General features: G+C 46.1%; 1 protein-coding gene across 11 annotated transcripts in view; it reads right to left on the reverse strand.

The window, feature by feature from the left end:
- TNRC6A (trinucleotide repeat containing adaptor 6A) overlaps positions 1-13342 on the reverse strand; it is a 164229-nt gene that overhangs the window by 113812 nt on the left and 37075 nt on the right. For all 11 annotated transcript variants that reach the window (XM_043494655.1, XM_043494654.1, XM_043494650.1 and 8 more), the window contains exon 2: positions 8015-8088. In XM_043494655.1, coding sequence (XP_043350590.1) covers positions 8015-8088 — 74 coding nt within the window. The remainder of the gene's footprint in view (positions 1-8014; positions 8089-13342) is intronic.

Genomic DNA, 13342 nt, shown 5'->3' on the forward strand with positions numbered 1-13342 from the left:
TGTTATTAAGGGAAGGACTGGTTACAAGTCTGTGGTGGGAAGATCTGTCTATGCACGTATCTCTTATTGGTACCTACCTCAAAGTGGCACTGGAAGGATTAATTAAGTCATATCTGTAATGCTAGCAGATGCTAGGAAGAAAGGCTTGGTAGAATTAACAACAATAGTGGAGAAACAAGGCCAGCAACACAACACACAAAACCCCTGATGGAACAATATATCTCAACAAGTCTTGGATCATATACCATGCCCCAAGCTCCAAATCCTTCCCTGGACACAGCATCTTGACATGGTTAGAAAGCTTGTGTGTTCCAATGACCCCAAGAGCTACACCAGTGGGAGCTTTAACACCTGTTAGGGCCACCCAAGCTAGACAGGATCAAGGGTAGGGAACAGACGAAAAGCAGCTGGCTGGCCCTCCAGACTGGGGGCTGAGTGACAGGACAACCACCTATCCGCATTACAAAGTTACAGAAACTTAACAAGGTCAATATGTAGGTAGAGCCTTGTTTGTGCCCTTAGTGGTGTTTAATGACGTGGAAAGGATTCAGATTCAGAATGTGAAAGAATGTCAAAAGGATGTGGAGTGGGACCTGTAGGATTCCTTTCTCCCAGGGCTACTACCTGCTTTCCTGGCCAATCTGTCCTCTGCACTTACCAAGAAAACAACCACCTCCTCCCCACTCCAACAGACTCTGCCCCCGCACATCCCGCAGCAGGACAATCCCTGCTGGGTTGGCAGTCACTCCGGGGAAGGGACTGTTACAACATAATTACTAGAGGGGAAAAAAGCCCCACGTTCACAGCCCTTGAGCGCTTTGGGCTCCGGGGAGACGGAGCCAGCAGCTGGAGAAGGGCACCACGATCAGAGCGTGAGAGGATAAAAGGAGACCTGACAAAACAGCAGCCACAGATTTATGGAATGGAAAAAGGAGTAACTCACAATGAAACAAGAGAGTGTAACAACCCCCGGCGCAGTTGTGATGGGATTCAGCCCTAAAGGGTCTGAATCCCTTGTATGCAATCTACACATATTGAACCCTAGACACAATCAAAACTAACAGAAAGGGATGAATCCTGGGGAACAACAAAGGGTGGAAGATGGAGAACGTACCAAAGAACAAGAATAAACAACCCATCCCATGGTGACTTAGCAATGAAGGGAAGGAGAGTGTGCAAAGCCACATCACTAGCCTGCAATAAATGGCACTGGCCAGCTCAGTGTGGGGAAAGCAGCCAGGAGTCTGAAAACAATTCCTTTGTTTTGAGCTCCTCTGGCTTGCAGGAATCTTGTGTGAGCTCAAATTACCAACCTGGCTCCCCCTTCCCGTGCTCCTTCCCAACCCTTAGCAGTCACACCACACATTAGAACACATTTAGCAACCAATCAGGGACCTGTGACTTCCTATAATAAAGACATTTTTCATCTTCACAATCTCAATGAGAGTGAGTTTAAAGTGGTGTGAAATTGCAAACAGTCACGGTGCGCTAGTAGCCGAGGTTTCCCTAGGTATCCTTCATCCCAGCAAATAGAGTTCGAGCTGCCCAAAGCATATAAATCTTGAGCAACTCCAAGTCACTTTGAGTAATAGTTCATTTTCTGATTTAATTTTGACTGTGACTGCAGCTTCTAAAAGGCATTTTTAGCTGCGGGCTGGTTTGGGGTCTTTTTCCTCCCCAAGAGCTAAACCGAGAAGAGAGGCAGTTTTGCTCCAGCTCATGACTGAATCTCAGCACAGCCACAGTGAGGGAGATGAGCACACAGCCATTGGTGCTAAGCCCAGCAGGAGAGCAGCGGGAGTCCAGCAGTGGATTACTGAACAGAGCTCATGACGAGCACAGATGCTGCTTGTCTCCCTGCCCCCAGGAAATTAAGCAAGCCCTAACCCATAGCATGCATGGTGTCTGCCCAGCTATGCCCAGGCACTAGGAGGAGCTGGAGACAATGCAGTACAGGCAGATCATGCTAAGGAAAGTTGGGTCTGCAGCCTGGTCAGGAGCCTATCTAGAAATTCAGCTGCAGCTTAAACCATCACAGCTCAGCCCCGATTTCAATGGTGATGGTATCAGCCTAGGGCAGGGATGACTTTGGGTCACAGCGGCCTGCCAGGACTTGGGGTAAGGAGAGAGATCCCAGGCCGCCTTGCTAGTTAAAATGAAAGGAATTTCTCTCCTCTCACGTGAGCACTACTTTGTGTTGTCACTGTTGGTGAACGGGTCACATTGGAAGTGGGCTGAGCTGCTGGCCTGTTCTCCGGGTGCTGCTACCCTGGCCTGGGGTGCGGGTGTTATTCGATCAGCCACAGGGGCCTGGCTCACCAAAGAAGCAGCTGCTGTGGCAAGGGGGCTGTCACACATCTCGCAGTCAGCAGCTCGCCAAGGGTCCACCTTCCAGCGGGAGAGGAGCTGAACTAACTGCCTTGCGGGTTCCTTTCTAGACCGTTCCCGAGGAGGGACTAGTGACGCGCTCCGAGTGATTGGGCCTCGTCAGGATGATCTCTGGCAGCTTCAAGCTGCTGCCCATTTTCCCCCGGTGTAGCTGTTGTATGTGACTTGCATCTCCAGTGCTTGGCCAATCCACAGGGCTGCTCCAGTCCTCTGCCGGCCCCGGGAATTGAAAGCTCAGAGCTGTATTAGTAATGAGCCCCGTGTTTACAGTTAGTCTGTTAAGAGCAGGAATCTCACTCCAAACAGCTCTAGGACAAATAAATAAATAGGCAGCAGGCCCTGAAGAGAGGACTTGCCAGTAATGAACCAGGGTGACTGTTTCTTAGACTGCTGTCAACACACCCAAGTTATGGCCGACACTGCTCCACTGCCCGACAAATGTGTTATTTGCCATGTTTTGGCCTAAACAGTTGACTGTAGCTAGAACATGGGGCCTGGTGGGCCCCTCCCCGTCCCTGAGTCCCTTCACAATGCGCCATGGTGACAGGGAACAGTCCTACCTAAAGGATACACCACAGAACCTTTCAGCACCGGTGCCAGGTGACAAAAAGACATTGGCAGCACCTCTAGCCCTTTATGTCTCTGCAGCACTGCCACACCCCGGGCAAGCTGCCCCCGTCCACGCTGTTGATACTGTGCAGGCCTCGCGAGCTGTGCGTCTCTTCTGCCCCAGTATATACAGCAGCACCAACGACTACAGAGTTAGTCAGACAGAGAACCTCATCAGAGACTCACAACAGAAAGCCATCACGGGCTACGCCCATCAACATGCTGGATGCCAGTTGTGGCCATGGACAGATCCCACTTCTCACACCATGTAACAAACTGCATGCCCACCAAATCAAACCAAGGCCCCACACAGACATACAGCAGCTTCTGATCCACTCTGTCTTTATTGCTCTACTTCCTGCATCCTCGTTTATATTAAACGATGCTGCAACATAGGCTGGGACATCTACCCAGTCCACCATTCAGACCCTTTAGCTCAAGTCTGGATCTTTCCCTTGGATCTCCCCTCTAGCTTCTGGAAATAATCATTCATCCCTTCTTCACTTCCGCCCAAAGGTTTCCCTTTTAACACAGGCAACACTGAAGATTCCTTCTCTTTCCTGCACCATTCAGGTCTTAAAAGATGCTCTCCTAGGTGTCCCTGCTTGGCTGCTACACAGAAGTCTTTTATTTCCAAGTTCAATAGATTTCTCCAGGCGTGTGATGACTTCATTTTCTTAAATCAAACCTCTGTCCCACTGCACCAGCCTAGGACGCTGCCCTTGAACCCAGCCCCACTTGCAGGGGAAGGCATATTCCAAGCATAATTTTCTGGTGATTCTGTTCCCAAGACTCCTCAAGCTGGCTGAGAAGTGGAGGCATCACTGGGCCTTTCAGAGAGGATACTGTCTTTCCCTGCTGCCCCCACCATGGGCACTTGTCCTCTCCCTAATGCGGCTATCCATTCTGGAACTGGCCTGAGCAGAGCTTATAGAGTGTCACACCTCTTTGCTACCCTTATACAGTCCTCTTCCCCTTATCACATCCACACATTTTCTTCATGCCAGTGAAGGATGGGCATTGGGGAGGAGCAACCCTCTGGGAGGCTGCCAAGCTGCTCGCCAGGCAGCAGCATGGGGTGAAAACGAGAACAGGCCCCTTGATTTCGTCTCCCTGAGGGGACTAAAGGATTGCTCTTACAACATGGAAGGGCCAAAATAGAGTTTGGAGAGTAAATAGCTAATGGTGTAAAAAGAAACAGGAAAGTCTTTAACTCAGTCAGAAGCAGGAAACCTGGGAAAGAATTGGTGAATCCGCTGGATCAGCCGGAGTTATAGTGGAGCAATCTGGGAAGACGAGGACAGTGCTGAGATTCTAGATGATTTCTTTGCACCTGTCTTCACTGCAGAGAACGTTGGGGAGATTCCTACACCGCACCTGCTCCTTCTGGTAACAAAGCTGAGGTGCGCTCAGAGGCTGAGGTGGCAGAAAAAGAGATTTGAGGCAAACTGATAATTTAAAAAGCAATTAGCTACCGAGCCAGCTGGTCCAGCCAAGAGGTCTGCAGGAGCATAGGGCTGAAGTAGTTGAGGGGCTAACAAAAATCTGCAATCTCTCATTTAAAACATCCACTGTTCCAGAGGACTGGAGGGTAGCTAATATTGTACGTATATCTTAAAAAGGCTCTAAGGGTGATCTGGAGAATTGAGGAGCAATGAACCTTACATCCGTACCTGGTGAACTGGTTAAAATGATAATTAAAAACAGAATAGCAAAACACCTGGAAGATCATAACGTGACAGGCTCTAACCAGCAGGATTTCTGCAAAGGAAAATCGTGTCTCACTAATCTCTTAGAATTCTTTGAATGTGTCAGAAAAGCAGCGGATAAAGGAGAACCAGTTGACCAAATGGTTTTAGATTCAAATAAGCTAAGCAGTCAAGCAGTGAGATGCAAAGTATTGTCATGGGTCAAAAACTGGCTGAGACGCAGAAAGCAAGGAATGCGATTAAATGGTCAATTTGCATCATGGGAAAAGGTTAACAGAGGAGGAAATAGGATTCCATACTACGTCCCTGTGTTATTGAATATATTTATGAAGGGAGGTGAGTAGTGAGGGAGCCACGTGCATACGACATGTACATTTCTATTCTGCAACAAAAAACCCACGGTGCAGCCATGGCTGGTCTGGGCCAGCTGGCTCAGGCTCTCCGTGCTCAGGGTATGGGGCTATAAAATTGATGTGTAGATGTTCAGGCTCTGACTGGAACCTAGGATCTAGGACCCTCTTGCCTTGTGGGGCCTCAGAGCCCAGGCCCAAAATGTTTACACTGCAATTTGATAGGCCCATAGTCTGGGCCCCGCGAGTCTGCCTCAGCTGACCTGGGCCAGTCGCAGGTCTTTCATTGCAGTGTTATTTAGCTAGTCAGGACCAGAGAGGATGGTGAGGAACTTCAGAGAGACCTAAACAAGTCAGGGGAAAAGGCAACATGATGGCAAATGAAGTCCAGGGTTGATGAACACAAAGTAATGTACACTGGAGGGGAAAATTTAAACTACGTATGCACCTTACAAGGGTCTAGATTAACCGTATCAGCTCAGGACAGGGACCTGGGCACTACTGTAGACAGCTCAATGGAGACCTCTGCTCAATGTGCAGAAGTGGCAAAGTTTGCAGATAATACAAAATTACTCAAAATAGTTTAATCCAAAACAGACTGCAAAAAGTTACAAAGGGATCTCACTTTAAACTGGATGACTGGGCAACAAAATGGAAGAAGAAATTCAATGTTGATCAATGCAAAGTTATGCACATTGGAAAACATAATCCCAACTACACATACAAAATGATGGGGTCTAAATGATCTGTTACCACTCAAGAAGGAGATCTTGGAGTCACTATGGTTAGTTCTCTGAAAACATCTGCTCAATGTGCAGCAGCAGTCAAAAAAGCGAACAGAATGTTAGAAACTATTAGGAAAGGGACAGATGATAAGACAGTAAATATCATAATGCCACTTTATGAATCCATGCTACACCCACATCTTGAATACTCTGTGCAGTTATTTCAAAAAAGATACATTAGAAATGGAAAAAGGACAGAGAAGGGCAGTAAAAATGATTAAGGGTATGGGGCAGATTCCACATGAAGAGAGATTAAAAAGACACGGACAGTTCAGCCTGGAAAAGAGATGATTAAGGGGGAATATGACAGAGGTCTATAAGATCATGACTGGTGTGGAGAAAGCGACTAGGAACATGTCATTTACCCCTTCACATGACAAGAACCAGGGGCCACCATATGAAATTAAAAGGCAGCAGGTTTAAAATAAACATAATGAAGTACTTCTTCATACAACGCAGTCAACCAGGGGAACTCATTGCCAAGGGATGTTGTGAAGGCCAAAAATATAACTGGGTTGAAAAAAGCACTAGATAAGTTCCATCAATGGCTATTAGCCAAGATGGTCAGGGACGTAACCCTAAGCTCTGGGTGTCCCTAAACCTCTGATTGCCAGAAGGTGGGAGTGGATGACTGGGGATGGATCATACAATAATTGCCAAAAAGAAAAGGAGTACTTGTGGCACCTTAGAGACTAACAAATTTATTTGAGCATAAGATTTTGTGAGCTACAGCTCACTTCATCGGATGTAGCTCACGAAAGCTTATGCTCAAATAAATTTGTTAGTCTCTAAGGTGCCACAAGTACTCCTTTTCTTTTTGCGAATACAGACTAACACAGCTGCTACTCTGAAACTTAACAATAATTGCCCTGTTCTGTTAATTTCCTCTGGGGCACCTGGCACTAGCCACTGTCGGAAGACAGGATATTGTGTTGGGTTGACCATTGGTCTGACCCAGTATGACTATTCTTATTGATTGTTCATTTCAGGGAGAGGTAGGTGAACAACACGTCTTGTCCCTGGGGGATTACACTGCACCTGCCCACTAGTTCAGGACGCTGCAATCACTGGAAGCCAGGGGCGCAGCACGTTGCAATTCCTGCACAAACACAAAAACTATCAATATCTCAATCTGCGCTTTTGTGCTGGGCACAGATTTAATTTAAAATGTTTCATGGGCTTACTGTAAGAAACAACCAAGCAATTAGGATATCAGTGAAGGTGGGAACCCTGAGTCACCGCCAGACATCCTCCAAGTGGTTCTCACTCACAGAAACATTTAATTACATCGACTTAGACTGGTAACGTCTGAAACTGGGTAAGCAAATCTGACCTGGAAAAGAACCACTGCTCAGAGCCAGCCTGCAGCAGCTGGCAAAGACCAGGGCTTGGGTGAGGAGAAAAGCCTAAGCAGCCTGCAACAGATTAAAATGCTTCAACCAGTGAACCCAGTGGGCCTGAATGCAGATACAGACACATGCTGTCCAAAATAAATTTGTTAGTCTCTAAGGTGCCACAAGTACTCCTTTTCTTTTTGTGAATACAGACTAACACGGCTGCTACTCTGAAACATGCTGTCCAGAGGCAGCTTTCGTTTTGCTTTGTGGCTATGGGCTCAATCCTGCAAAGTGCAAGTTCTCGAGCCTCAATCCATCAAAGCACGGAAGCAGTCCCATTTGAATGAGACTAGTGAGATCAAAGAAAGGCATTCAGGGACTAGTGCCACCCTCATTACTACGTGGGCATGGTGATCTAAGGATTGTGTCAATGAACAGGCAGGGATGTCAGTGGGGCTTTAATTTAGCCAGGGATGAGCCCTGGTCCTTCAGGAGTCTTAATCATGCTTACAGTGTCGAGTGAGATTCAAATGAAGAAGGGACTCTCCCCACCCCCAGTTCCAGCAGCTACAATGAGAAGAAAAGCCAGATGGGCAAAGAGCAGTTACGGCTCATGAAACCTCCCAGGAAGGTCTGTGGGTATCAGCGGAAGGGACATTATCCAATAAAAGGACACGTCCGTCATCAGCAGCGGTAGCAACACAGAGCTAAGTTACACAAAGTTCACAAGAAAAGCTCACGTGATCTAATTCATAATGAAAAGGAAAGTGACCAAGGGGTAACCAGGGTCCATGCTGGGGCCTGCTCAGGAATGAAAAGCCGCGCAGCAGCCTTACTGTTCAATGTCTTCTTGCACCAGAAGGTAGAAGGCCTCTTCTTGGCACTTAAAGGAGGATGACTCTTCTTTGACCTTTATGGGAACAAAAGACAACAGTCCTCAGCGCTGTGGTGATTTAGTATCCTGAGCACAAAGATCTTGATGCAGAAAACACAGGCCCTGGTTCTCCATCGTTCTGCATCTGGGCAGTGAGTGCAATGTGTTGTCTGTTGCTGTTGGTTGGTGGCAAGTTTGGACAAGTTTTGTACCAGTGTAAAGGACTGCACAAGGTGCAGCTCAATGGAAAACCAGGCCCAGAAGACCTTGAGGAGGGTCTTTCACAACAGGAAGAACTGCCAAACACATTAGATGAAAGCAGGGACTAGCCAGTGATTTTTTCACCTTTTTTTGGGGGGGGGCACATAACTATTTTCTGACTACTACAGAGATTTAGGTTTAATGAGGGCTTTCCTCCTGCCTGAGCCCAGCTTCTGGGTCCTATGGGGAAGTCAGAGCACTGTTTGGGACAACACACTCATTTCCGTATGATGTCATGATTGCACCACAGAGTCCTGCAAGAACTGAGAGGGAGATTCTAGCCCACAGACTCAAAGCTAACACAGAGGATAAGAAGCCAAGCAAACTGCTGTTTAACCTGAAAGACCCTTTGTTGAAATCTGTCCACATGTGATTGTTCCCACTGAGCAGCTGAACTGTGAGTGCTCCATCCTCTCTTCCAAGCATGCAAATTGACAACACCTTATCAAACTTCTTTGTGAAGTGCAAACCCCTCTGGGAGCTGCAGTATGCTGGGGGGTGTAAGCAAGTCTCCAAGGCACCACACTGTCAACTACATTTAGACCCGAAATTTTGACTTTGCAAAAGGGAAAAAATGTGATTTACAAACCCGATACAAACAGAAAAGGCTCCTTCAATATTTTTGAATAAACTCCGTGAAAGCAGGGTGAGGGTTAAAGTTTTCTTTTAAATTACATTCATCCCTGCAGCGCTGGAAACCAAAACACAAAAGTACTGAATTATGTATGAGACGCAGCAAGCAAAACTGACCAGTCCAACGTCACTGCCCAAGCTGAGTGCAATTCTAAAGAAATAAAGGGTACAAACGGTAAACGGTGTGATCTAGATCCTGCAATTGGATCTGTGAGGGTGGAACTCTGTAGTCCCACTGGCTTCAGGTGGGGCTCCATGTGGCTCAGGTTTTATTATCTGTCGGCGTTTGTGTAGAGGGAAGGTTTGTGGTCTGAGGATAGAGCACATTAGCTAGCTTGGTCTAACACACGCTCTTCAGCATATTGCGAAAATGATCGCGTTACAAGCCGTGTCCTTCCTGACAGGCTTTACTTTTTACCATGTTAGCGTGTGCTTGTGCCTTGACTAGAAGATATTAGCTGGAGCTAGCTAATGTGATCTCACATCATACCTTAAAATCTTAAACAAAACCTAAGATGACATCAGTGTCACGGTCCTCTGGGGTTGCAATCCAGACCAGTGAGGGGTTGTGTCACCACCTGCCCTGTAACCCTGAGGACCTTGCAATGCTTTGCTGCTATAGCTCCCAGCTTGCAATGGTCACAGCCAGTCTATACGCGTGTAGGAAACACCCCATGTGGAAGACAGCCCTGGTTCAGCAGCTCTGATCCCAGCAGCCAGTCTACAGGCCCACACCGCACTCTGGCTTCCGCTAGCCATGGTTCCAGCCACCAAACCCCACACTGGAAGAGAAGGGGTTAAGAGACTATACTAAACCCAGTTAGCCCTGCCCCTCCAATCCTGCAGAGCATGCTCCAGCTGGAGACAGGGTTAAAAAGGGAGCATCCCATCTCAAAAGAGACCCTCCCTGACACCCCAAGGACTGCATGCTGAGTCCAGCTGGGGCTGACTATTTGGTTTCCCTTTTATTTTCTGTCTTTCTCCTTATCTGGGACTGGAAGTGGAGAGAGCAGTGATAGGAAGTGACCCCAGGAGGGTAACACAGAGGGTCCACAACCCTGCCCAGGGGTCAATGCTGCTGTCCCTCTAGGGTGCTGGGTCAGAGCCTGGTGGAGTGGGCAGGCCCAGGCTCCCTGCGATCCCATTAGATGATCTCAACACACTCCCAGTCCTGAATTTTCCCAAAAATCATGTGTCTTGGCGGTCCAGCCCTCTCCTGGACAATTCTGAGAAATAAGGTTGTGTTATGCTTTTGTCTCTTTAATGGCACTCACAGCTTATTAACTGGGGTAAATACACCCCTCCCTGCAAACACAGCACTGAGCTGGGTTACAGTAAAAAAATAAAACAAATTGATTAACAGTAGGACATAGGTGAAGAGATGCCAAGTAAAAGGAATAAAGTTAGAAAGGTTACAAGCAAATAAAAATGAAAACACACATCTAAAAGTCTAAAACTTAATCTAGCAAGTTACAGGCTTTGTTCAAGATGGTTTCTCTCACAAATCTTCTTTTTTCCAGCCATGGGTAACTTTCCCTCAGTCAGGACTTCCATAGAAGTACAAGCTGCTAGCTTCCCTTGCCTGCCCAGGTGAAAGATCATTGCTAAACAGATTTCTCACATAGATTCAGTTCCAGAGACTTCCACCCCTCCTTGGCTGAAGGACCCAGCTTTCTCAGCTGGCAAGAGCTCTGGCCCCTTATGTCTGTCTAATGATGGATGCCAACGATGGCTTCAGCCCTTGAACTTGCTTATCTCTTCCAAACTTCAATGACCTCATTTCAAAAGGCAGGATGACCTCATGCTGTTCTCTTTCTCTGGGTTTCCCATCTCCTTCTTGATTTCTATGTAAAAAGGGCTTCCATTGTTTGTGGTCACACCTTGCTTAGTTTCTGGAGACAGATCAATAGCTGCCTTCCCTCCTGTCTGGCGGAAAGCCTGTTTCTCGCTTTGTTTGGTCACAAACTGTAAAGCCTAATAATAAGTATCCATAATTTCTTATGAAGTGTTAATACATACACAATCACAATGATATTAATCACCAGTGTGTCATAGGCATTCATTAAGCACTTCACTTGATAAACTTTTGTAATACACTAATATTGTATAGTATCAGTTGATTCAATTGCTTATCACTTAAGGGTCAGACCCCCAGTCTTTATAGACTGGCAAATCTTTGAAATGTATTCTTTGAAAAGTAACACCCAGCCCAAGTTTCTCTCCTGCTAGGACACCATGCTGTCTCCTGCCCCATTTGTTAGTTTTCTAGCTTTGTTTACCTCATATGTAAATAGAATTTCATGGTCTCAACCTGATGACCAAGCTGGACAGAGAAGCATATACACATTCCTTGTTTACCAATATCCCTTGACTTGCCTGGTTTAAACACATTTTAGCTATCATTCCAGTTATATCCAGTTATATCCATAACTCGTGATGAAAATTCCATGCATATGTTTCACAAGAATATTAATGATCAGGGATTTATTAGTTTCCAACACATATTACATGGTACCTTTTAGAAACAGATTGTAACCATAGCAAGTGGAGCACGCTGAACTGGTCAGGGCAGCTGAAACTCACTATACAATACCAGTCCAGCCCTTGCCCTCTGGCACTGGGATGCTCTTAGGATCACAATCAGTAACAAAGGTGGAAGGAGTTTTAAAACATCTGTCAGTTCAGATTGCCTGTTCCCTGGACGGAGGTACTCCCGGCTATGAACTGCTATTCAGATTAGGTCCCTCAACACACCCCAATGTTTTACATTTGCCTTGCATAAAAATGAATTTTATGGAATATTATTTTATTCCTCAAACAGTCTAGAAGAAAACAAATGTGACTGAAGCTATGTGGCAGATTTTGATTCTCACTCTAGTCAATCAGTTCCATCCAAGAACAAACACACTAACAGAACAGGTCTGGCGGAGTCATAATATATACAGCCTAATTAATCACATTACTCATGAAAATATATGGTATAATTAATAACACAAGGCATCTATATTGGCCTCTGTGTGCAGCAAATTACAAGGCAGTAATACTTGGACATGTTGCCTGGATTTCATACATAATCCATCAAGCCATTCCTGCCAAATCGAGTCTCCAGAGACAAGACAATACAAAAATGATAATTAAACAAAAGCAGATGGACAGCAGTAGTGTAACATTCATCATTCCCAATATCCCATGGAAGGGGTTGGGATATTCTGATTTTGTCCTGCACATTCTTGTGCTTTCCTCTGTGAAGGTTTTGGTATTTTAATAGGCCTGGACGGGATACATTACTGTTAATTATGAATAAGAATAAATTATAGCTTGGTGAATGAAGGCATATGGCATATCATTATTCAGGCGTAGCAGCCCTGAGGCTTTCAAAAGGGTTTCCTGTGGATGGTTACAGTACACTGTGATGTGCATCTGAGCTCCATTGCCCAAACGGCCAGAGCTCTACCTTAGCATCGATCCCTGCATCACAAAGACCGGCCCATCTGAAGGCCTTGCATCTATGAGGGGTACTTCGCTCCAAAGGGAAGTGTGGTCAAAGTGAGGGAGTCAGACTTAGCATACATACTGCATTCCTGTGGCTGCTGTTAACAAATCACTACAGGCAGCACTAGGTCCAGACACTAAACAAATGTAAACGGAACATAGAGACCAACCATTGATGGAACACACACACTGTATGGTAAGGCCTCCTAATTCCACAAGGAGTACACTAATGAGCAACATGTGGGATGGGGGAATCACTGGCTGAGGCAATCTTTAGACAAGTGAATAATGACTGGCTAAGAGATGAAGAACAAAGAGAGGGAATGAGTGCTCAATGCTCACCACAGAAGGAAGTTAATAGCTGGGTGTCCTAAGAATCCCACTGGAGCCAATGGTATTTCTATGTTTCCCAGTGATCTGGTAGAAGAATGACCCATGTGGAATCAGAATCTGTAGTAACACATGATTATTCAGACTAATCAAGTCTAGAGAGGAGTGAAAAGAACTTCAGAAGGACCCAAAAAATATCAGGTAAAAAGGATAACGCATTGAGAAATGAAACTCAGCCTGACAAGTGCAAATGGAAGGAACAGTGAGCTACTCCTACACACTGATTGTTCTAAAGAGACTAACCACCTAGGAGAAAGGTCCAGGTGCTGCTGTTGGCAGCACAATAAAGATCTCCACTCAAAGCACAGTGGTGGTCAAAAAGATATTGGCTGTATTCAGAAAAGGGTAGAGACTAATACTTCACATATTAGAATGGCGTTCCATGTGTAGACAGCACTGTGTCCCTCTCCAAAAGGAAACAGCGAAAATAGAATAGGCCCAGAGAAGGGCAACCAAACTAAATTAGAGACCTGGGAAGGCTCCCATACAAGACATTAAAAAGATAAGGAGTGTC

The sequence above is a fragment of the Dermochelys coriacea genome, chromosome 10 (genome assembly GCF_009764565.3).
Source record: "Dermochelys coriacea isolate rDerCor1 chromosome 10, rDerCor1.pri.v4, whole genome shotgun sequence".
Lineage (NCBI taxonomy): Eukaryota > Metazoa > Chordata > Testudines > Dermochelyidae > Dermochelys > Dermochelys coriacea.